This window comes from Macaca fascicularis, chromosome 6 (assembly GCF_037993035.2).
Source record: "Macaca fascicularis isolate 582-1 chromosome 6, T2T-MFA8v1.1".
Taxonomy (NCBI): domain Eukaryota; kingdom Metazoa; phylum Chordata; class Mammalia; order Primates; family Cercopithecidae; genus Macaca; species Macaca fascicularis.
This window is the reverse complement of record NC_088380.1, coordinates 99,451,721-99,477,466: the sequence shown is the minus strand read 5'-3', so window position 1 is coordinate 99,477,466 and position 25,746 is coordinate 99,451,721. Positions and strand designations below refer to the sequence as shown.

At 37.2% G+C, this 25,746-nt stretch overlaps 1 protein-coding gene across 3 annotated transcripts in view; it reads left to right on the top strand.

Annotated features, from left to right (window-relative positions):
- Positions 1-12,700, top strand: part of SKIC3 (SKI3 subunit of superkiller complex) — a 92,188-nt gene extending 79,488 nt beyond the window's left edge. For all 3 annotated transcript variants that reach the window (XM_005557399.4, XM_045394027.2, XM_073993885.1), the window contains 3 exons: positions 6,699-6,829; positions 8,618-8,741; positions 11,916-12,700. In XM_005557399.4, coding sequence (XP_005557456.3) covers positions 6,699-6,829; positions 8,618-8,741; positions 11,916-11,990 — 330 coding nt within the window. In that variant the 3' untranslated portion in view covers positions 11,991-12,700. The remainder of the gene's footprint in view (positions 1-6,698; positions 6,830-8,617; positions 8,742-11,915) is intronic.
- The last annotated feature ends 13,046 nt before the right edge of the window (positions 12,701-25,746 follow it).

Below are 25,746 nucleotides of genomic sequence, written 5' to 3'. Positions count from 1 at the left end.
TGTGGCGTTATTTGAATAATGAAGTAATGTTTACACATGCCTTTGTAAACCTTAAAGTGCTATCAATCCAATCTGTTCTTGAAAAAACATTTGACATCCAGTAATTATAAAGGAATAAAAGGTATGCCATATTTCTATGGTAAACAGCTGGCAGTATGGGGAGGATGGATATATTAAAATAAGACATTTATAAAAGTCTTTATTTGAAAGTTTTATTATATGTGATACAATGTGACACATATAAAAACTGACAGTTTGGCTAAGACACTACATATCAGATTCCAAAGTGAGATATCAGATCAAGAGAGATTGCTGTGTAGCATATAGGATCCTCCAGGATAACCTGAACTCAACCCTGAGCCATGGGACATTCCAGTGCCCCCAGGGCTGTGGCATGCAACTCAGGAGTACGGAGCTGAAATCTGCGGCTGACACTTGAGTTGGGGAGGAGTCCCTACCCTCAAGAGCTGAGAGGGGTGAGACGCATGGGTTCCTGGGCAAGGACAAGAGTGGGGCATGCCTCCCTTTGCAGGGCCAGTCCAGAAAGGTTCTGGCATATCTCCCTGTCATAGCCCCTGCACAAGGGGACCCCACAACCCAAATCACCTAACAAAAGTAACGTGGGCATGGAGCGAATGATCAGAGGGGGCTTCCCCTAAGGCCCTGGAACAGAGCTGGTGAGGTGGTCATTTCTATCCTGTCCCCGCCATCACTGCTGAAGAGAATGCCTGTGAATGTGAAGAAGTACAAAAGAGCCATGTGGCTAAGTGTTAGCCTAGGTATCCACTGTTACTCTTATGCACTATCTACTGGATTGCAGCCCAAACTACAACACCAAAAATTATCTTGCTAACATATGCACCTGTGAAACCAAGTGCAAGAATTCACCTACACACAAAGATCCTGTACAGAGCCCTGACTCTTTTTAAGCATCCAGAAGTAAGCCAACTGACTATACTCAATTTATACCACAGTTAAAGGAATACCAACTGTATTAGTCTGTTGCATTGCTGTAAAGAAATACCTGAGATTGGGTCATTTATAAACAAAAGGTTTTAATTGGCTTATGGTTCCACAGGCTATACAGTAAGCATAGTGGCTTCTGCTTCTGGGGAGACCTCAGGAAACTTACAATCATGGTGGAAGGCAAAGGGGAAGCAGGCACATCTTACATGGTCAGAGCAGGAGCAAGAGAGAGAGGGGGGAAGTACCACACACTTTTGAAAACCAGATCTCATGAGAACTTACTCAGCGTATAGTACCAAGGGCGAATGGTGCTAAACCGTTCATGAGAACTCTGACTCCATGATCCAAATACCTCCCACCAGGCCCCACTTCCAACACTGGGGATTACAGTTCAACGTGAGATTTGGGCTGGGACACAGATCCAAGCCATATCACCAACCGCCCCAGATGAGAAAGAATCAGCACAAGAACTCTGGCAATTCAAGCAGCCAGAGTGTCCCTGTACCTCCAAATGTAGCCTACTGGTTCCCCAGCAATGGTTCTTAACTAATCTGAAGTGACCGAAATGACAGACATAGGATTCAGAGTCTGGATGGCAAGGAAGCTTATCAAGATTTGGGGGAAAGTTGAAACCGAATCCAAGAAATCCAGTAAAATAATCCAAGAGCTGAAATGTGAAATAGTCATTTTAAGAAAGAACCAAACCGAACTTCTAGAGCTGAAAAATTCACTACAAGAATTTCATAATACAATTGGAAGTATTAAAAGAAGAATACATCAAGCTGAGGAAAGAATCTCAGAGCTCAAAAACTGGTTCTTTTAATCAATTCAGTCAGACACCAAAATAATGAAAAATGAATATTTTAAAATGAACAAAACCTCTGAGAAATAGGGGATTATGTAAAGAGACCAAATCTACAACTCATTGGCATTCCTGAGAGAGGATAAGCAACTTGAAAAATGTATATTAGTCCGCAAAAATTTTCCTAAATTTGCTAAAGAGATTGACATAGAAATCCAAGAAATACAGAAAACCCCAGCTATATACTGACATACAAGATGGTCATCCCCAGGGCACATAGTCATGAGATTTACCAAGGTCAATGCAAAAGAAGAAGTCTTAAAGGCAACTAGAGAGAAGGGTCAAATCACATGCAGAGGAATCCCATCAGGCTAGCAGCAGACCTCTCCACAGAAATGTTACAAACTAGAAGCAGAATAATTTGGTGCCTATTTTCAGCATCCTTTTTTTCTTTTTTCTTTTCTTTATTTTCTTGTTCTGAAGCATCCTTAATGAAAAGAAATTCTGACCAAGAATTTCATATCCCACCAAACTAAACTAAATAAGTGAAGGGCAAGCAAATACGGAGGGAATTCATTGGTACCAGTACAAAAACAGACACATCAACCACTGGAATATAATAGAAAACTCAGAAATAAAGCTGTACACCTACAACCATCTGATGTTTGACAAGGCTGACAAAAACAGGCAATGGAGAAAGGACTCCCCTATTCGATAAATTGCATTGGGTCAACTGGCTAGTCATTTGCAGAAGAATGAAATTAGACCCTTACCTTTCAGCATATATACAAACTAACTCAAGATGGATTAAATATTTAAATGCAAGACCTCGAGCTATTAAAATTCTAAAAGAAAACCTAGGAAATACCTTTTTTGACATTTGCCTTGCCAATGAATTTTTTGGCTAAGCATCCAAAAGCAATTTCAAGACAAACAAAAATTGACAAGTGGAACCTAATTAAAGAGCTTCTGCACAGCAAAAGAAACTATGTACAGAGTAAACAGACAACCTACAGTATGGGAGAAAATATTCACAAACTATGCATCTGACAAAGGTCTTATATCCAGAATCGATAAGGAACTTAAATCATTAAGCAAGAAACATAACCCTATTAATGAATAGTTGAAGGACATTAACAAACACTTCTCAAAAGAAGACATATAAGTGGCCAACAAACATGAAAAAATGCACATCCCTATTAATCATCAGAGAAGTGCAAATAAAAGCCACACTGAAACACCATCTCACATCAGTCAGAATGGCTATTATTAGAAAGTCAAAAAATAACAGGCTGGATGTGGTGGCTTATGCCTGTAATCCCAGCACTTTGGGAGGCCAAAGCGGGTGGATCACTTGAGCCCAGGAGTTCAAGACCAGCCTGAACAACTTGGCAAAACCTCATCCCTACAAAAAAAAAAAATTAGCCAGGCATAGTGGCATGCACCTGTAGTCCCAGCTACTTGGGAGGCTGAAGTGGGAGAATCACCTGAGCTCGGGAAGTTGAGACTGCAGTGAGCTGAGATCTTGCCCTCTCACTCTCTCCTGGGCCACAGAGTGAGACCCTGTCTCAAACGAACAAACAATAACAACAAAAATAACAGGTGCTGGTGAAGCTGCAGAGAAAAGGGAATGCTTAAATGCTCATGTCCTGTTGGTGGGGATGTAAATTACTTCAGCCACTGTGGAAAGCAGTTTGTAGATTTCTCAACTTAAAGCTACCATTTGACTCAGCAATCCCATTACTGAGTATATACTCAAAGGAAAATAGGTCATCCTACCATAAAGACACATGCATTCGTGTGTTTATCACTGCACTATTCACAATGCAGAGACATGGAATCAACCTCGGTGCCCATAGAGTGGATTAGATTAAAAAAAAATGTGGTACATATCTGCCATGGAAATACTATACAGCCATAAAAAAAGAACAAAATCATGTCCCTTGCAGCAACATGGATGGAACTGAAGGCCATAATTCTAAGTGAATTAACACAGGGACAGAAAATCAAATGCTGCATGTTCTCACTTGCAAGTGGGAGCTAAACATTGAGCACACGTGAACATAAACATGGAAACAACAGACACTGTGGACCATTGGAGGTGAAGGAGTGGGACAGGGGTTGATAAACTGCCTATTGGGTATTATGCTCCCTAACTGGGTACAATATACCCATGGAGCAAACCTGCACATGTACCCTCTGTATCTAAAGTTAAACTTGAAATTAAAAACAAAGAAAAAAGCATCAGAAGAGTGGAGTTAGAGAAGGATTCTTGAAGACATTTCTTTGGAGAGGGCTGTTGCCTCGCCCATTTTCCCCCTGGCATGTTTCTGTAGACAGATACACACAAAGTTGAGGAAAGGGTTGCTACCAGAGAGAGGGAGGCTTCAATCTGTGTCCTCTGGGGTCCTGGAAGCATGTGTCTAGAAGCATATGAATGGGTATCTAACATGTTTCAGAGACTGTGGCACTCAGTCGAAGGTGTTAGGACAGAGAAGAGGAGAGTTGCTAGCGTTTTAGAAAGTGATCACATGTTTCTGGGAGAGAGTGGTCAACAGTAGATTCATCCCAAAGGTAGGTAGGAGTATCAGTTTGTGCTATAGGGAGGAAAGAATGAAGGAGAGTTGCTGCAGACGGAATCAGCAACACTCTCAGAGTTTGTTAGATCCAGAAATGAGCAATGCCAGTGGTGAGCGTGGGTTGATATAGGAGTTATCCTAGATCCTGTTCAGTAAGGCCACCTAGAGGGATGATGGGATGTCAGCAGAAAGGAATCTGAAGTTTCCACATTGCTAGAGGATGTGGAGAGAGTGAGAAGAATAGAATACATTTGCTAGATTAGTGGAACTGCAGGTGAGCAGGGCTGGCTTCATGGGCATGCAGCCTCTGCAGTTACACAGGGCGTCATACTTGATTTAATGTTCTGTAGTTGCTATCTTAGAATTCTTTTTTTTTTTTTTTGAGACGGAGTCTCGCTCTGTCGCCTAGGCTGGAGTGCAGTGGCCAGATCTCAGCTTACTGCAAGCTCCACCTCCCGGGTTTACGCCATTCTCCTGCCTCAGCCTCCCGAGTAGCTGGGACTACAAGTGCCCGCCACCTCGCCCGGCTAGTTTTTTGTATTTTTTTTTTCAGTAGAGACAGGGTTTCACTGTGTTAGCCAGGATGGTCTCGATCTCCTGACCTCGTGATCCGCCCCTCTCAGCCTCCCAAAGTGCTGGGATTACAGGCTTGAGCCACCGCGCCCGGCCAGAATTCTTGATAATTTTTTTAACAAAGGGCCCTATACTTTATTTTGCACTGGGCCCCACAGGTTATGTTGCTGGGCCTGCTGATGAGAGATTACCCATGAAGTTGGGAGTCTCTGCTAAAGCCAAGTTGAGGAAAAGAGCTGTAAATATCTGTCAACCCTGGAGAGCTTGGCACCACCTTACAATGGCACCAGTTAAATACAAACTTCTAGTGTTTCAGTAGGGTCCTGAAGCTACAATTAGCCACAGGAGGTGGGAGTACTGGGGAAGAGGAACCAGCTACCTGCTACTGCCTGTAACCATAGTCTAGCCTGGGAGCCGAGGGGAATTGAGGCGGGGCAGGGAAGTATGTGCAAATATTACTTTTCAACAAAGACTGAGTGTTGAGGAAAAAAGAGGACATTCTAATTGAGACTATATTTGTGGATGAATGTAAGAAAAAAGGAATAAGACTCATGGGGCCTAATGTAATTTACATCCAGGGACACAGAAAAAGTATCTCTCAAATAAATGTTAAAGAGGTAGTGGGAAAACAAAATAGAAGTATTCTGATCACTTTGTTTAATATGCCAGGTATATATAGCGACTTTTTCCTTACAAAGTCATCTTTGGGCTAACTTTACAGAGTGTTTTATATGATTTCATAGAATTTAGAGAGTGCATTATTGAAAGCATCCAGTGAGAGTTTTATGTTACTGGTTTTTAATAATATGTTAAGAATAATTGTATTAGAATGTGCTTTGCCTTACTTTCTTTGTCAGATGTATCCCAGGGTTGCCGCTGTTTATAGATGATGCATCATAACCGCTGTTGTCTGTTTTCACGTTCATTATAGCTTCCTCTTAATTATATAAATTGCTACTGCCTATACTTCACTCAGATAATTGCTCTAATTTTTGTTATGTAATTTGGTGTTTGAAATAGACTATATTGACTCATTATATTGACTTTATTAAAATATATATTTTAGATACTTGTGGTTATGAAATCTCAGTCAAAATTTGAGATTTTTAAATGAAAGTTTCTAATGCATTTTTTTCTCTTTACATAATTCAGTAAAGTGTTCATCACTTTAGTTTGTTACTGTTTCTTCAGAAATACTTACCTTTGCTATTTCTGAGTCAGTACCTAATGTGAAAATAAAGCATGTAACTCAAGTAATATATGCATTGATATCTTAGCCATAAAGTGAAATTTTTAAAAGATTTTTTATCTCTGATACCTTTATCTCTGATCTGTTTTGTACTTTTTTATATTGGGAGTTTATTAAAATACTTTATTTCAGCCTTTCCTCTCTCCTTAGATAATTTTTTAAATGTAGAACTTTATCACTACCAGTTAAAGAATCAATTATGTTAAATTGAGTTTTGTATATTTGGTAGACACAAGACTGATAGATTTTATTCCCCTATGTAGTATAATAGTGCATTTTCTTTGAACAAATATTTTAGTGTTTTTTAAATATCTCCTCTTTGAAAACCTCCTTTATCCCAGTCTACCCCATTTTGTAGCTCCTTAAGAGCAGGGATCAGATCTTAAATCATTTTGTAGTAATTATACTCCTTGTATTATTTCTATGGTGACTTGCACAAATAGGTACTCAATAAATGAGAATTGAATTGCATACTTTTCAAATAAATATACCAAATCTTTGAGTTAATATTTGTCTTATATTTTTATAGGCTAACATTTCCAATGATCACTGGCCATCTTTGGTTCAAGAGGCTACAGCTGAGGCCCTAAAACTTTGCTTTTGTCCACTGGCTGTTCTTTTACAAGCTTTATTACAATTCAAATGTAAAATGGGGGCAAGGTATGAAGAATCTTCATCTTTTTCTTATAAACGCTTCTTCACTTTAAATCTTTCTAGGAAACAAGGAAAGATTATAAACTTTAAAGTTTATAACAGATCAATTTAACAAACTTTGAGGGGTGTTTATATATCTGTATCTACTTTGGAAAAACTGGCTCCAGAAATCCAGTAAGGGAGAAATAAAGCCTTATATTTGTTTAAGAAGGCAATTTGATACATATTTATAGGGCATGAGGGATTTGGCATGATAGCATTTCCAGTGAAGAAGGTCTTGGAGTTTTTGTTCTTCACTGTGTTAGGAGGCGCCAACAGTGTGATGTGGGTTCTAGAAACAAACAAAACCAAAAGACCCCAGTTCAAGGCTACATTATCAGAAATTCTTGCTAATGTAATAGGCTATGAAAAAAGTAATAAATATTGAAAAGGCAGAGACATGTTTTTTATAAATGATGTGGTTTCCTATCTAGAAAATCCAAAAGCTGCTCTGATTAAAATATAAAAATTCTATAGCAATGTATATGTTGGAAGAAATGCACTTAAATTTGAAGAACATTACTTAAAGATCACATGGCTAAAAAGTACAGGCAAGAATACTTTAAGATTTTGAAAATATCTAGTTCTAATGTATATTACATATAATACAAAGCATCTGTAAGTAAGGCAGTGATAGAGGAGCAAACATTACTGGAACAGAATAGGTATGGTAGAAATGGAGGTTAGTACATATAAATATGTAGCAAAAGACACATCACAAAATAGGGATGGTGGAAGATTAAGACCATATGGCTGATTAACAACTCCAGCACTATTTATTAACATTTATTTATTTTGGGCCATTTTTATGTGTGACTAATTTCACTAAGAAATGTTTTAGGCTGTAATTTAAACTTCCTAATGAACTACTTCTGCTCATGCTCAGTGTTGGTAACTTAGAGAGGACTATCCCCCTTTCGCCCCCTATCCCAATAATCTTTGTTAACACCTCCCATAATTTTTATCACCTTCAAAACCTAGCCCAAATAAAGATGTAGTCTAAGAAAAATAACAACGTACTTACTACGTGATCCCTCTGCAAAAGCATCTTCAAGACAAGTTATTTAGTTCCTGCTTCAAACTAATTGCTACTTAGAAGATCCTTCTGGTTAGCAGTTCTGAATATACTATGGTTTATGTTGTTTTTAGCAGTACAGAAGTTTTGGAGTCATAGATGCTAGTAAATTAGGAAAGAAAAAATTAGAACACAGCTGTAAATCAGCCTGTTATTACATGGGTTTACGTTATCATACACATCCTTGAAAACATATGCTAAAAGCCTGATATGATATACATAGCCTGTAATGTAGACGCTGAATATTTCTTGTTCCACTCTGTATCACCCTTGTATTATTTAGTGACTTAAGTAGTGACTTAAGTGGTTTCTGCCTACTTTTCAAAAAGATTAGAGGTAGAGCACTCAAAGTAGATTATAAAATAGGGATTGCCTCCCTATTCTCTTTGGAATGAGAATAAATTGGAATAATTTAGTTATCTGCCATATGGGAATAATAACTATCTACCTAATAAGGTTGTGAACATTAAATACAACCATATTTAGCATAGTACCTAGTGCATGATAAACACTTAATAGATATTAGCCATTATTACCTTTATTGTTATCTGAATTAAAAAATCATAATCAGGTACCACATCTGCAAAAATATGAGAACGACAATGTGTATGTGAGATTAGTATAGGAGATATCTTATGGTAATTTGCATGCTTTGGACTAAATTTAACTTTTTTTTCCAGAGAGACACGGCGTCTTTTGGAAAGAGTGGTATATCAGCCTGGGTATCCCAAATCTATTGCATCAACTGCACGTTGGTACCTGCTGAGACACTTATATGCCAAAGATGACTATGAGCTTATTGACGTAAGGCATTGATTTTATTTAAAATGTTTAAGGCATTGATTTTATTTAAAATGTTGTATCTTTGATCTAAGGGTTTTAGAGTTAATTGTTCAAAGTTACCTCACTTTTGTGGTTGAATTTTTAAAAACTGAGTGTGTAATTTTTTGTCTAATAAAAGACTACAATATCTACTGTTACATCTGTTGAAAATGAGAAATATTTATGCACATGGTTTGAAGGTTAAATATATAGCTTGTATCTTACCATGGGTTAGTTGTGAAATTCTAGAATATCAAAAGCTGGGGCTTTTTGGCATAAATAACAGAACTGTTAAAACGTGTGTTTTAAAAAAGTTTAATGTGGATTTAACCTGTATATGTGCAAGATGCCTTTATATGGGGAAACTGTACAGGTTGAGCATCCCTAACCTAAAAATCCAAAGTCTGAAATGCTCCAAAATTTGACACTTTTTGAGTACCAACAACCTTGGGGTCATGATCAGTTGTGAAGCATGTTGTAAGTAATTAGATACTAACCATAGGTGACAAATGGTTTTACTTTTTTTAATACAATATAACAGATTCATGGATATTTTTATATATCTCTCTATTAATGCATCCCTATAAGCTTTTTTAATTGAAAGAAAAAGGTAGAATTTTAAGGAGCTTGTCTAATTGCAGGACTTTATCTTTGAACCAATGAGAACATCACAAGTTTAAAAGTCATCCGTTAAATGTACTGAGGTTTATAAAAAGTTGCGAACTGCTGATCTAAAGCCCTTACCTAGTGAAGTTTATAACAATACAAATATATGACCATCTAAATCCAACCTAAAGCAGTATCAAAAATCAACGTTTTCTTTCCCTTTTTTGGCCAGAAAGGAACAACTTAACTACACTTTCTTTCATATTATTTATATACCTTTGTTATTTCTTTAGAAATCGATGGATAAAATATTTTATCCAGTTTTTGATAAACATTGGATTATTTTCTAGTAAGGAAGCAAAGAAAAAGCCATAAGAATGAAGCAGTAAATCAAGACTTTTTCCCAAAGCGACATTTGTTTAAAGCTATAGTTATTCATACTTTTCTTTTTTAAAGAAAGGACTCTAAAGAAGTTGAAGTTTTTAACTGTATTTAAGCAAGAAGCAAGGCTAAGTAAAAATGGCCAACTGGTAAACCAAAGGAGAGAATGTCCATGCATGAATTGTCACTGGTCTTGTATTAACATCACAACAATTATACTGTTTTTGCCTGCCTATATTTCTCTTTTCCTGAACCCGGGATATGATACACCGCCTTACAGTCTTTTTAACCCAGAGTTTCTCATCTTCAGAGATCTCAACTCAACCTACTGAGATTGTGGAATGCACAATTTTTTCTTGGGTGTGGGTCGAGGGTGGGTATTGTCCTGTGCAATGGTGGATATTTGGCAGCATCCTTGGTCTGCTAGGTGTTAGTTGTATTTTTGCGGCCATTGCAGTGGAGGCAAATAGGCAGATAGGATGGAGTTAGAGGTAACAGAATCCTATTTCTGTTATTTTCTGTTATCCTATTTGCCTTATTGTTGCCTTTACTATGAAATACATGTGACAGTTTCTACTCTACTTCTCATGGGATGGCTTTGGCATCTAAATATATAAACATATATGTATCCAAAATTATTTCAAATAATGTAGATAATATACAAATGTATTAGGTTAAAATTTTCGTAGCTTTAGCCAACAATTTTTAAAACACAATGAAAATCACTGAAAAGCTTTTTCAGTACCTACAGCATTTTGAAATACTGTTTGCCTACAGCATTCTGAAATACTGTTTACATTAAAGATATAGTAAAGAAAACAATGCTTGGAGAAAGGCATTATAATCAACATAAGCCAAACCAAAAAGGTAGAACATTCATGAATGTTGGGAGACAGTTCAGCATGGGTCTCTTGCATTTCTAAATATCCTGTGAGCAGGAGGCCTGATTAACTCTTTGTTCTAATCTATCTTTTCAAAGATATTCGTATAGTGAACATCCTTGGAAGACAGAGCTAGTGTCTCCCTCCAGAACAAAGGGTAGATATTCCTGTCCATTATAAAAGATTAAGCATCCTAAGTTTAGGGTTCCTATCTCATAAATACAACCAACTACATATGTGGGAAACTATATCAGTCCGTCCACATCGCAGGCTGAGAGGACAAGAAGAACAGAGGAAAATATATTGATGCTCATGCTGTTTGCCATACCTTGAGCAATGAAGACTTTTCTCTGTGACCTGAAAATCCTGTGTCTTCTGGCAGTATCTATGGAACTGTGGCAGGCTAACTTGTTAGCTTGCAAATAGAGCAGAACCTTAGACCCTTCACAATGCTTGACGATGAACAACTAAAAAATGTTTTAATATGAAGGATCAGCTGAAATTGAATCTCCTAGTTTGTGAAATTGGTGAAATCATGGAAAAGTTCTTAATAAAGCCTAGAACCTATAGCTTAGATCCTGAGCTGTGGTTTCAAAGGGGAGCAATTTCATTTGAACAGTTCTATGCGTAAAGTGGTCTTTTTAGAGGTGACGTTATTATACCGTTTAGAGGTGATGGTAGTATTAACAAAGCCCACAAACAAAACCTTTAATTTTATACGGTGCTGATAATGATAGCAATCAGGCTGGGCACAGTGACTCACCCCTGTAATCCCAGCACTTTGGGAGACCAAGGCCAGCAGATCACTTGAGGTCAGAAGTTTGAGACCAGCCTCTGGCCAACATGGTGAAACCCCATCTCTATTAAAAATACAAAAATTAGCCAGGCATGGTGGTGGGCGCCTGTAATCCCAGCTACTTGGAAGGCTGAGGTGGAAGAATCTCTCGAACCTGGGAAGCGGAGGTTGCAGTGAGCCGAGATTGCACGACTGCACTCCAGCCTGGGTGACAGAGCGAGACACCGTCTCAAAAAAAAAAAAAAAAAAAAAAGCGGAATGTTGGCATCTATACTAATTTGAATGAATTGTGCATCTCTCTGATGTTAGCTTTGTTTGAACAATTTATATCTGCAAAAGTGACTGAAAGACTGCACAGAGTCACTTTTCCTAGTGTAGTTTAATGTTGCCTTTTCAAGACTGCCGCTCTTGGGTTACTTGGCTTCAATGAATCAAAATACAGATATTGTTAATAAACAAAATGCTAATGTTCCTGTATGTGATTTCCCATAGGTGCTGGTAAATAATGCCAAAACTCATGGAGATACAAGAGCATTGGAACTGAATCAGAGATTGTCCTCACAATAACATTGGATTATTTTAGTAAGGAAGCAAAGAAAAAGCTGTAAGAATGAAGCAATGAATCAAGACTTCTTCCCAAAGCAACGTTTTTTAAACTATATTTATTCCTTTTCTAAAGGAATCTAAAGAAGTTGAAGTTTTTAAGTTAGGAATGCAATTTTCCGTTAACTCCAAACCTGATTTTAATCTAAAAAAAAAAAAAAAAAAAAAATTGGGAAAACCAGAATGAAAGGAAAACCATTATTGCCTTGGTTGCTTAACATTATTTGTAAACCATTATTTTCTGCATCTTGCATGGTGCACAATAGAATATCTTTTACTGTAATCCCTTACAATAAAGCCTTAATAGCCATTTTCTATGTAATATGCAAAAGTAGATTAGCACAATGCATAATTTTCTTTTGTTAAAAATCAAATTCAAAGATTTAATTCCTCCTATGAATTCTGAAGTTCGGCAAACCAACTCATCATAAAATCCAGATAATCTTGTAACCTATTTATCTAGTGATTCATCTCAAATTCTATTGAAAAAGCATAATATAAATGTTGATGAGTCTAGACTCTAATGGATATGTTTATATAATTCCAAACACTGAAGTATGTGAATGCATTTAAAAACATTAATGGAAAATAATGCTGATAATTAATTGATCATGCAATTCCTTCAATTATGATGGAAAGACTTGAACTTTCTGAAATAAAACAAAAATACAGTGTCTTGTTTTCTTTATAATATCAATATCAGACATAATTTCTAAATTTCAAATTTTAAAACTTGAAAGCACAGTTATCTATTTTTTAAGCTCTTTACATATTTGAAGAAAGTCACTTTGGATTTGTGGTTTTAAAAAATATTTTCAGACATTTACGTATATTATTTATTGCACAGAAAATATGTGGTTATATGATTTATGTATGTGACTTTTCAAAAGCAGTGGCGTCAGGATGTTACTTTTTAAGATAATATAAATTGATAATATTCTATAGTTGTACTTCAGCGGTTAATAATTGAACTGAACTTTGATCTGGTATTTCCCAAATCTGTCTGAACATTATAATCATTCATACCTATGCAATCAGAATCTTTAAGGATGGGGACAGGCCTAGGACTCTGCATTTTAAAGGTATGCCAAAGAAATCCTAATGTTTATTCAGATTTTCAAACTACTATATTACTCCAATGATGATTCTTCCCTTTATTTCTTCAGCAGGGTTCAACACATGCCATTCTCTGCTCATTTCTCCCTTATCTTCATAACTGTCAATCTGATTCAGTGATTTTAACAACCTGGTCCACAGACTTAGCCACAGATGCACTTCAAAAGACTGCCTGCGTAGCCCTCGTCTCCATGCTCCCATTTCCTCAGGAGAACACTTCAGCTTTTTCTTCCAGAATGGGTTGGCTCCATCCACCTAAATGCTTTGTATTCAGTTCTTGCCCTTCATCTGTTTTCTGGAGTGTCACTTGCTTCACAAGATTACCCTTTGCTTCAGGACCATAATCAAAGGGTTTTTGACTTCCTTGCCAAATTCTGCCTTCCAGAGACCTCAAATGCAGGTTTTTCTAGACTGGAGGGTTGGAAAAACACCTGAGTTGATGCTGTCTCAGGTCATTCTTTTTTGCATTTATGTGCACACATTCTCTCTTAACTTTCGTTGCCTTCTTGTCAAATTACCACCGCCCGGTTACCATGAGCCTCAGATCATTTCTACTCACATAATTTTTATAGAGCTTACTTTGTGCCAGAGCTAAGCTAAGTGTTCTTAACATTGTCATTTAATACTAATTAATAAAGGTGAATGGTGTTAAACAATATGCCTAAAGCAAAGGAAATTCAAGATGTATCAGTGTTATAAGATTCCAGAAACTCTAAAACAGTGGCCAGAATTTCTTTTGGAAGTTTAAAGGTTTTTTTATGATTTTTTTTGTTTTGTTTTATTATCATTATTTTTTTAAGACGGAGTTTCGCTCTTGTTGCTCAGGCTGGAGTGCAATGATGTAATCTTGGCTCACCACAATCTCCGCCTCCTAGGTTCAAGTGATTCTCCTGCCTCAGCCTCTTGAGTAGCTAGGATTACAGCCACGCACCACCACACCCAGCTAATTTTTTTGTATTTTTAGTAGAGACGAGGTTTCTCCATGTTGGTCAGGCTAGTCTCAAACTCCCAACCTCAGGTGATCCACCTGCCTTGGCCTCCCAAAGTGCTGGGATTACAGACATGAGCCAGCGCCTGGAGTTTAATTAGAGAAATTAGATTAAAAATTGTTTCCTGAAGGACCAGTATTTAATTTCCATATTAGTATTTCATTACTTTTGTTATATTTTGTTTGGGAATTGTAGTGAATTTTCTGCTATTTTTATCCATTTTTTATTATTGATTAATTAGATATTTATACACTCGTTTGGCATCTGATAATTTCCCATGGGAAAAACATGTTTCAGCTTCCAAGTAAACTTTTGGAACACAATGTGTTTGTTTGGGGTCACTTGTCATTTTTTATGAAGTGTCCCTTTTAATTTCTGGTCAGGAAAAAGCAATCTAAAATGCTGTGCTCTCTTTTCACTTTACAAAAAGGAGCTATTAAACTTCCTTTAATTTAGAATTCTCTACAGAACAGGATTAGATAGAAATACTCACACATTAAAGGAATTAAAAGATGTGGTTATTTGAAACAGTATAAAACATTAGGTAAATACGTACTAGTTTGCAATGTATGAATATGAAGGCATACATATTTGGTTGCTGCATAAAAAGTTTGATACCTGCTTTGGGAAAGTTTTATAGGAACACAAAAATGAAGTATATTTTGGAGTATGAGTGAATGTGGCTTGCAGATTCCTTTTTGTCATGGCACATTAAAAAATGTAGAAACTTTGTTTTGACAAGGTTGACTCTTGTCTCTCTACAGGTCTTCCTTTCACTCACTTTAGTTGTTAATGGCTAGAAAAAGTCTCAGGCTGCCATGCTGCTTGTTGTAAGGTATAGACTCAGCTGCTGGTTATAAATTGACCCTCAGTTTGCAGGAGAGGTTTTTTTTGTTTTGTTTCTATTTTTGTACATTAAAAAGATATATTTGTATATATTATACAGGTACAATAATGTTTCCACTTGTGTTTTTAAAGACTTTTTATATAGATGAAATGAAAGTCCAAAAACTTCCTCATTTAGAGTATGTGCCTCATTTTTGGTTTAGAAAATGTAGTTAGTCATATAAGATCTGTTGTAACTCCAGACCATTCATGGTGTCTAGCTGTCCCTATGCTACAATAGTGGGTTTTTCATTCTTTTGGATTAGAAACTTTTTGAATAGCAGTATTTTAAATCCTAGTATGCCTAAATACCCTATACAACCATGTTTTTATAAGTGCTAAACTAACTTTAGACCTCAAAATGTTTTGAAATAGGAAAATAAAGGTTAGTATCTCTTTAACAAGAACTGTTATGAAACATTTGAAATATTTTTTCTTAGTTATAAACTTAGAATTGAAAATACCTGTTTTAGGGAAGGGAAACGGCACCAACAGAATGATGACTGAAGTTGGAGTATCCACCAAAACAAGAGTTGGATTTCATATTATATCACTGGACTGTTGAAATAATTGTCATGTCATGAGGGGTCAAATCATTTTAAAAAAAGTTTATTTTGGGCTTCATTCTTCACCATATACTTTCCCTGTATGTAATGCTTATTATAAAAACATATTTAAATTATATTAATTTTTCTAGGGATAAGGTGGGTATTAAAAAAATGCTTATCTTGCACCTTTTTCTTACAGTAAGCAGAATAATGGCTCACAAAGATATTCATGCCCTAATTCCCAGTTTGTGAAGACGTGTATAAGGAATGCGGTTGTTCTTTTGTATAATAGCTAATGTATGAACTACTCTCACCCAACATGCTACTTACAGTATAGTATCACCAACACCATTTTTAAGTACTTCACTCTAATTCTCTTTAAAATAAACCACATTAAATTATACTCACAAAACGTAAGTGGTATGTTTCAAGCTGAGTTTCAATATTGAATGGGTATGAGACTAGATAAGTCTTGGCCTTTGGTTTTTATTTGAATTTGTAAAATAGGCCTTGAGATAGGTTTCTAATGGCAACATTCTGTTGTTCTAAGGCTATCAATGTTTTCCAAGTCAGAAGTGAGCTGAAATAAAATACTGAAATAAACTGCTGAGTACAGCACCTGTGAAGCAGCAACCCTGGTTTCCATTGAACAGGGGGGCTCCCTGCACTTGAAGCCCTTCTTAGGGTAGAACCCCTTTGCCAAGAAACCTATACTGTAGAAAGAGATGCATAAACAGGTCTTGGTTCTTGGTGCTAAAACTCTGAGAAGGAAAGTTGTTCTACACTCAGAGAATACTTCAATGGAAGCCAGCATCTATGAATGGCTGAAAGTAATTACAGGTGTCTGCTGCATGCCAAATAGGTTATACTTCTTACGGAAAGACTACCCACATTAAATACAACATTTGCATTGTTTTATTATCTGACTCCCAGGTGACAAATAACTTAGTTTCTAAGACCCTGCCTTTTGCCATTTCCTTCCCTTTGATCATATAAAATATGGTCATTAATCTTCAGAGAAGAAATCCTACATATTTTAGTATCAAACAATCAAGAGTGTTTCTGGAAAACATCTATATAATAGTGGTTTAAAAGTTCTAATTTTAATTTGTTCAATATAATAGATAAAGGGAGAATACTGTGCAAATAGTCTTTATATACACGCTAGCTTCAGAAGTTTGGAAATTAGCCTGTGAAGAAGTTAAAGTGGCATGAAATAAAAGACAAGTACAGGTTTGATCTTTGCAGAGCGAGTTATGTGTTTTCTTGCCTATACATATTCCTGGCAGTGCTAATTTCTCTTGTGTTTGGGACACAAGTGTCTCTGGGCACAGGAGAAAAGCCAGATGGAGCAGAAGGTTTTTTTGTGTGGAAAAAAGGAGGAGGTTAGGCAGAGAGAAAAAGCATTGCTGAGAAAGCAAAATTACATTGTTATAAGCAGCTTCTATTAGATGGAGATAAATATATTTCTGAATTGCCTGAGGCCAGCCTTCCAGTGCCTCAGAACAAGTGTTATATATATGGTTGGAAGGTTTTTCTAAGAAATAGATTCAGCGTAAAGAATTAACTCACTGGGCCCAGATTTACATAAACAGTGGTGAATAATTTGTGAATATTGGGAAATACGTAGGCAGCATAAAGTTTTTGTGTTAGTCAAGTAGCTTCTAAGAAAGCCCAAATAAGATCTAGTATTGCAAAGGATCTTGATACTGCACCAGCCCACCCTTTGTTTCAGGAGAGGAGTTTTTTTGTGCTTATGAGGTAGTAATCATTACCCACCAGGGCTTCAGCATCCAGGGATAGATTGAATGCCCACCATGGTCCAAGCTCTTTACACTATTGCCTCATTTAATTTTCACGTTATTTTTTTATAGTGGCTATTATCCTTATTTTACAGACCAAAAAAACTTTTATAAAGAAGTCTCAGAGAGATGATCTTTACTAAAATTATCTGTATTCTTAGGCAATTAGAATCTGGCCCCAAAGTTAGTTTCCAATACTGTTATCAAATGTTGTTAATGGTTGCTGTCAACTCAAAGAAATGTAAAAATGTTGAGGTGTGCATCTTTGAGACTGACTCAGTTATCCTATCAACCTGTATTCAGATGCTGCCATTTACCTTTTGGTACTATCTGAATAGGAGGAAGCTTAGGAAGAAGGGAACTTCCTCCCGAGGATTAACTTTGCAAATTTAAGCCTATGTAATGATAGAGAATAGAATACTCTACTCTTGTTACACTTTGAAGTTGATACAAGCCAGCTGAAGTGAGCATATTGTTTCATTTAATCATTTAATCCTTGATAACGTCACAAATGCCAACCCTTGGTTTTCTCTTTGGCTTTTTCTAACCTCTCTTCCCAGAGTTCACCTTTCTTTTGGCCATCCATGTCTAAGGTACAAAGGACCTTACGTTTTTTTTCTTTATCAACTAATTCCTGTAGAGGAGATAGTTGGTAAAAAGCTCATGGGTCCTTCATTCTTCTTTCTTCCTCTACCTGTCCATCCATCCTGCATTTTTTGAAGATTTAATATTGCTCTTATGAATACTTAAAAGCTGTTAAGTGCTAAGTGATAGAATTTTGGCCTAGAGACTAGATGGATTCCTTAGTGTAAGAGTCATTTTGGGTTTCAGGGGTGGGGATTTGTCTGGTACCATGTAGGCCCCACCCCATTTGAAGCCCATCCTTGAATGTTTGCCTACGAACACAGTTTGTTACTTTTTTGTAGAAGCATCTGCTAGATGAGTACTAATGACTTTTACCTGGCTGTAATGGCGATTGGGTTTGCTCTGATGGCCAGGACTTTTGGAGGAAACATCCTTCACTGGACATTAGCATCAGCACCTTGTGCACCTCCAGTCAATCTCCAAATGTTGCTTCAGCTGTTAGCCTCCTTCTCCAGGCACAATTGAAAGAAGAGCTTTCAATTGTCTTTCAATTGTATTTTAAAAATAGAGGAATAATTCCTCATTATAATTTGTTCCAGGAGAAATCTGTATTTTGTACTTCCCTCTACTTTTGTCCATTGCTAGAATTATTGCAAGCCAAGGTATTTCTTCTCATGCATAGTAAAAGGACCTTTTTTAAGCTCAAGTATTTTTAGATACTAATCTGAATCAGAGTTATATGACAGCGCACCATGGAACTTTCTTTTACCATAAAAAAAAGATCTGTCTACTTGTATTAATCAATACCATTTATCAAGTACAGTACCTGCTATGTATCAGACACTAGTATTAGATGGTTTACATAGGTTTACAGAAACAGTGTAGCATAATGTTTACCAACAAGTTCTCTGCTCTTGTAAGTTCAAATCCTTGCCCATCTTTTACTAGCAGTATGACCTTATGTAAGTTATCTAACCTTTCTTTGCCTCGGTCATAGGCATCTGGTAGATTAAATGCATTAATCTATGGAAAGTACTTTGAGCTGTCTCTAATATATGATGATAGCTCAATACATGTTTCTTCTAATTCCTCGGTTGCCTACAAGATAGGTATTGCTATCCCCATTTTAAGATGAGGAAACTGAGATTCTGAAATTAAGGAACATATATCCAAAGTCACACTGCTAATGAGTGGTGGCACTGGGTTTAAACTGAGGCTTGTTAGACCACAAGGCCCTTCAAGATTTCTCAGCATAGAAGTTTGGGGTTTTTTTTTGTTTGTTTTCTCCGTGTTCATCTTTTGAGACTGTTGAAGAAGACCTGGTTTATGATGTACTGCTGAGTTCCTCAATCATTTCTGATTTGTAACATCACATTTGTAAATATCTTCTGAAATGAAGTAGCAAAACTCTACAAAAGAACGGAGAGTTATGGAAATTCAGTCAATGAAGTCAAATTTTTATAACTGTACATCAAGCGAACAATTTGACATAATAGTAAACCCTTACCACAAGTGTGTGTAACTCTAATCTGAAGAGGGAAATGCCTAACTAGGAAGAGGCCAAAACAGCCTAATGTTTTTCCTGGCAACCATCCTTCCTCTTTCAGGGGGGCTCACCACCCTCTCTCGTTGGAGAAGATGCAGCATGTTTATTTTATGGCATGGAAGGGGACTCGAAAGCATTTGTAACTATTCTTCACTGAGTTGCGTAATACACCCTTTCAAGTTGACACTGTAGGTCAGGGTCCTCTTTGATAAATGGAAAACTAATGGTGGGTCTTGAAGTAATACTAGTAGAACTCCCAGTGGATCACTGACACCATCTGCCAGCAGGAACTCCCAAGGAACACTGAAACCTTCAAATGATTACACTCCCTCTCCTACTTTACTGCTGCACGTCTCTCCATACTCACCCAGGACTCTTCTGCTGTTCCTTCAGTGTTAGGTATCTTCAGTGTTAGGTTGTTCTTGGTCTGTAATTCTCACTGTAGTCTTCATGTCCCCGACCCCTATCCCACCTAACCAAGGCAATGCTTTCCTCCCCAGTAATTCCAGTAACCGTTTCTCTGCTGGTGACTTCCAAAGCTAAATCCCTAGTTCAGATCTTTCTCTCATGCTCCAGGCCCAGCTGTCTCACTAACCACTGGACATCTCCCCTTGGATGTCCCATAGATGCCTCAAAATCAATTAGTTTAAAACATCTCATTATCCCCTCTCTGCTGTATTATTTCCCTCCTTTCCCGCCCAAATTTGCTTCCCACACTGCGTCTGATGTATTCTCTACACTGCAGCCAGAGGGATCTTTCTATAAAATGCAAATCTGTCACTCTCCTATTTAAGGTCTTTTAAAGGCTACTCTGGATCCTTAAGATACAGCCCAAGTTTCTCAATATGAGTTACAAAGCCTTTTGTGATTAGACACCCCACTTTCCCTAACTTCTCCAGCCTTCTCTCTCACTCCTCACCTCCACTAACACACAGTGTAGGCTCTGACCTACACTTACTGAGCTGCTTGCAATTTCTGGCATATATCCCATTCTCTTTTGGCCTCCAGGCCTTTGTTCAGGCTGATCAATCTGCCTGAGCCCTCACCTCTACCAATCAAGCCTCTTTCCCTTGACTCATGTCTGCTTATACATTGGAGGTCTCAATTTAGATATTCTTTCTTCTGGAAGACCCCTCTTCCTGATTCCCTGTGTTTCTGGCAAACACAGGGAATGTGTTTCCTCTCCCTGGTTCTCCCATTATACTCTACTTTCCCATGTATTTGCAATATTAATTGTTGGTCTTTTCCACTAGACTATAAACTCCCTAAGGGCAGGGTTTGTGTTTAGGTTGTTCAATATTGTATCCACAGTGCCTAACCCATGGATGTATGGAAGCTGGAAAGATAGAAAAAGTAATACTTCACAAAAAGTTTAGAGATCCCCTTTGTAAGGCAACAATGTGCACTGTGCGTGTGTGTGTGTGTGTGTGTGTGTGTGTGTGTGTGTGTGCTATAGATCAAATTTTTCCTTCTTGGTGTTTTGGGATACTACTTGCTGCTACTATGGGTGAAGCCAATGGAAGGGAGTCTCTGTTTGGAAAGTTAGAAGACGGGAGGGCTGCTGGTGTCTAGAGTACTCTGGGAATGCTGTTTCTTTGACCAAGGTCTTGGGCCTTGCTGCTCTCCTGACTACCAGATGGTGAGCATATATACCTCACAATGGGGCTACGAAAGCAGTTACCTGTGTGGCAGAAGGGGAGGGATTTGTCCTTAATTTTTAGTGCAGAAGTAAAAGACTTTGGACATTACCATCTAGTCCTCAGTATGAATAATTTTATATGATTTTTCCCCAAAGAGCAATTTTAAAATTTTTTATTCTGCATATGTAAGATATAACAATGTGGTTTTTAATATACATTGTGATACCTCAAGCTAATTAACATATCACCTCACATAGTTACCATTTTTGTGTGTGTGGTAAAAACACTGAAGATCTCTCTTAGCAAATTTCAAATAGATAGTACATTATGAAGTATGATCACCATGCGGTACATTAGATCTCCAGAATTTATTCATTTTAAAGTTTGTATCCTTTGACTGAATCTTCCATTTGCCTCAGCTCCCAGCCCCTGGCAACTACTGTTCTATTCTCTGGTTATTTCTATGAGTTCTGGCAACTACTATTCTATTCTCCGTTTATTCCACATGTAAGTGAGATTGTGTAGTATTTGGCTTTCTGTACCTAGCTTATTTCACTTAGAATAATACCCTCTACATTCACTCATGTTGTCACAAATGGCAAGATTTCCTTCTTTTGTAAGCTTGAATAATATATATATATATGTGTATGTACATAGATGACAGTTTCCTTATCCATTCTTCTGTCAGGTGGTTTCCGCATCTTGGCTATTGTGAATAATGCTGCAGTGAATGAACATAGGGTGCAAATATCTCTTTGACATACTGTTTTCACTTTATTTTCCAGAAGTGGGATTGCAGGATCATGTGATAGTTTTATTTTTAGTTTTTTGAACAGCCTCCATATTGTTTTCCCTAATGGCTGTAAGAATTTACAGTCCCGGGCCAGGCGTGGTGGCTCACACCTGTAATCCCAGCACTTTGGGAGGCCGAGGCGGGCAGATCACGAGGTCAGGAGATCGAGACCATCCTGGCTAACACGGTGAAACCCCATCTCTACTAAAAAAATACAAAAAATAAGCCAGGCGTGGCGGCAGGCGCCTGTAGTCCCAGCTACTCGGGGAGGCTGAGGCAGGAGAATGGTGTGAACCCGGGAGGCGGAGCTTGCAGTGAGCCGAGATCACGCCACTGCACTCCAGCCTGGGCGACAGAGCAAGACTCCGTCTCAAAAAAAAAAAAGAGAGAATTTACACTCCCATGTACAGTGCACGAGGGTTCCCTTTTCTCTACAGCCTCACCAACACCTGTTGTCATTTGAGTTTTTATATATCTGTTGGCTATTTGTATATCTTCTTGGAAAAATGTCTATTCAGGTCCTTTGCCCATTTTTTAATCAGGTTATTTGTGCTTTTGGCACAATATTGAGTTGTTGAGTTCCTTATATGCTTTTGGATACTAGTTCCCCATCAGATAATCGGTTTGCAAATATTTTCTCCCATTTCATAGGTTCCTTCATTTTGCTGATTGTTTCCTTTGCTGTGCAGAAACTTTTTAATGTGATGTAATCCCACTTGTTTACTTTTGTTGCCTGTGCTTTTGGTGTTATATCCAAAAAGTCATTGTCAAAACTAATGTCAAGGGGCTTTTCCTCTATGTTTTCTAAGAGCAAGTGTTGATAATAGGAAGGAAACAACAGAAAATTTAAGGGCAGCAGGACCCTTGACTATCCAAGACTGTTTAAATGGTGTTTGTACTTAAAGTAAAAACTGAGAATATTTTAACATATGCCTCAAGTCTGTAGTGTGGATCTGGATTGCAGATTCTCCAGTGCTCAATCATCCTATATTTGTGGGAAAAGAAGTCTGACGTTTCCCAAAGGATTAAGTAATATTGTTTGATATGGAATAAAGTGCCATGTATATAGAGCTTCTTTAGGAGGATAGTTTTATTTATCTTTTTGGATCTCTGTCAAAATAAATGCAAGGGGAGGGAGGCCCAGTGCTCCACTGGTCCCTTGAACAGATGTGAATTTACTGTGAAACAATGGCTTTTAAGTTTCAGGGGCTCCTGCTTGCATTAGCCCTAGCCATGTATTTACAAGATCATTGTCAAATTTACAGAAGTAAGACATTTTAAACATAATTGATGAATACCACTTATTAAGACCACTGCCTCTTTTCACTCCCACTTCCCTTGATGTCAGGTGGTGCTGGAGTGGCTATGGACAAAGAGAAGTTGAGTTGGGGATACATTTGGATTACAGGGATATATTCATGTTGTTCACAGTCACTTCTGTATGGAGTTACTACTGGCTGTCCTGATGTAGCAGGGGCTTCCAGGAATATTCTTACAGACTTCTGTGCTAACTCATCTGGCATCAGGACAGTACATCAATAACAAACTGAAACATCATAAGCTTTAGACTCTGAGTAACCTGGGTCCACCTACTCAATGAGCACAGTTCTTTGACTATGTAGAGTCTGTGCAAACCTGTGAACACCTCAATTTGGCATCCCAAGTAGGAGAGTGGTGGTAGAGGATTCTTTGATCCTTTGATTTACTGCCCCACATGTTACTCTCCTGGCCAATAACAATGAAAGATCTATTCTGGGAAAACTTTTGGCCTGATTTTACACTATTATATGAACTACAATCTAATTTAGAACATTTTAGAACATTAATTGATTGATTAATTTAGAACAAGGAGAAAATATATATATTTTTTTCAGTTGCTGTGTGTCATCTGCTTTTGTAGCCATGTCTGTAGAGCAAAAAGGGAGTGAGATGACTTGACTGTTAGTCTGTATTAATTCCTAATTTAACACTCCCTAAAATCATTTATTTATTACAAAGACTCTTTCAGCCTATTATATTTGTTGTTGTTTTTATAAAATATTTTTAGTAGAAACAAAAATATTATATAAAAATATAAAAGCTTTCATAAATCCTTAATGTAGACAACAGAAGCTTTTTAAAAAATAGAATCCAATAGGTTTGTTGTAAATTCTTACCTTTTTTGGTATACAGTATATGCATATTATGTTTAACTTAGTTAAAACATTTTATCACAAAAGTGGATCATATCCATATTGCTTTTAAACTTGTCTTTTTCACCTAACAGTGTGTCTTGTACATCTTTCTGTGTTCTTTTTAAAGGGCTATCCAGCATTGGGTGGTGGAGGGAGTGGTCTGGTTAATACCATTTAATCAATCAATTCCTTATATTTGAGTGTTTTCTGGTTTTGGTGTTTCTTTTCCTTTTTTTTTTTTTTTTTAAACTGTAACAAATGATGCTGTAATGAGCCTTCTTATTCATATATCTTTGCACACTTGGGGAGTATTTTTCCCCTGTAATATAAATTTCTAGCCATGAATTGCAGGATCAAAAGATATTTACATTTAAAAATGTTAACAGATGTTTTCAAATTGCCATCTAAATCATTGTACCAATTTATAGACTTGCCAATAATGTATAAGAGTGCACTTTTTCTCCACCCTTGCCAGCCCAATATTATCAATCACTTTACTCTTTGCCAGTCTTGAAAACAGTAGCTACAGGTTTCTTTAATTTTTATTTATTTAACAGTAAAGTTGGACATCTCATACCTTCATATTAATCATATTCTTCTATGGCTTGCCTGTTCATATCCTTTGCCCATTTTGAAAAAAAATTGATTGATTATTTTCTTATTTACTTGTAAGAGTTATTTGGGATTGCTTGGGATATTAGCCTTTTGCCTTAGCATGATACTTGGTTACAAAGGACACTTACTATTGCATTATTTTAATATTTCTTACTTTTTCATTGGATACCATATCATCACTAAACATACTGCATTTTAAACTCTTAAGTGAAATTCTGCTATGAAAATCCCTTCAATTATAGACTCAATGATGCTGCATGTGGGTTATTAATAGCAATAAAAGGGGATGCTTCATACAGTTAAAAAATTATAGAAGTGACCATTAGTCAAAAATTTACTTAGAAGGTAAACTTGTTCTGTATTAGGGGAGAAGTTGTCACTTTTCTTCCCTAAGCCAAGGAAGGAGCCTAAGTTGGAAGCAAAGGTCCCATTGCCAAGCTTACAAAAGTTATGTGATTAGAAATTAGTCCTTGTTATAGCAGAGTGCATATCATGAATAGTTCGTTTTTATTTTTCATGAATTTACTGCTCAATATTAGGCTCTACATTTAATATTTATATATAGAAAAGTTAAACAATTTTTTTTTGAGACTGAGTTTCACTCTTGTCGCCCAGGCTGGAGTGAAATGGCATGATCTCGGCTCACTGCAACCTCTGCCTCTTGGGTTCAAGTGATTCTCCTGCCTCAATCCTGAGTAGCTGGGATTACAGGTGCACGCAACCACACCTGGCTAATTTTTGTGTTATTAGTAGAGAAGGGGTTTCACTATGTTGGCCAAGCTGGTCTCAAACTCCTGACCTCAGGTGATCCACTCACCTCAGCCTCCCAAAATGCTGGGATTACAGGCGTGAGCCACCGCACCTGGCCGACAATTTTTAATTATATAGGAAACTAGCATTTATGAAGTACTTCTGAATTTAGCGCCTAGGTCAAATTACGCTGGATATGTTTTCATGGAAGCTGTTGTATTCTCTTATTTTGCATGGTTTGGCTCTTAATTGCTTATAATTCTGATACATAATGAGC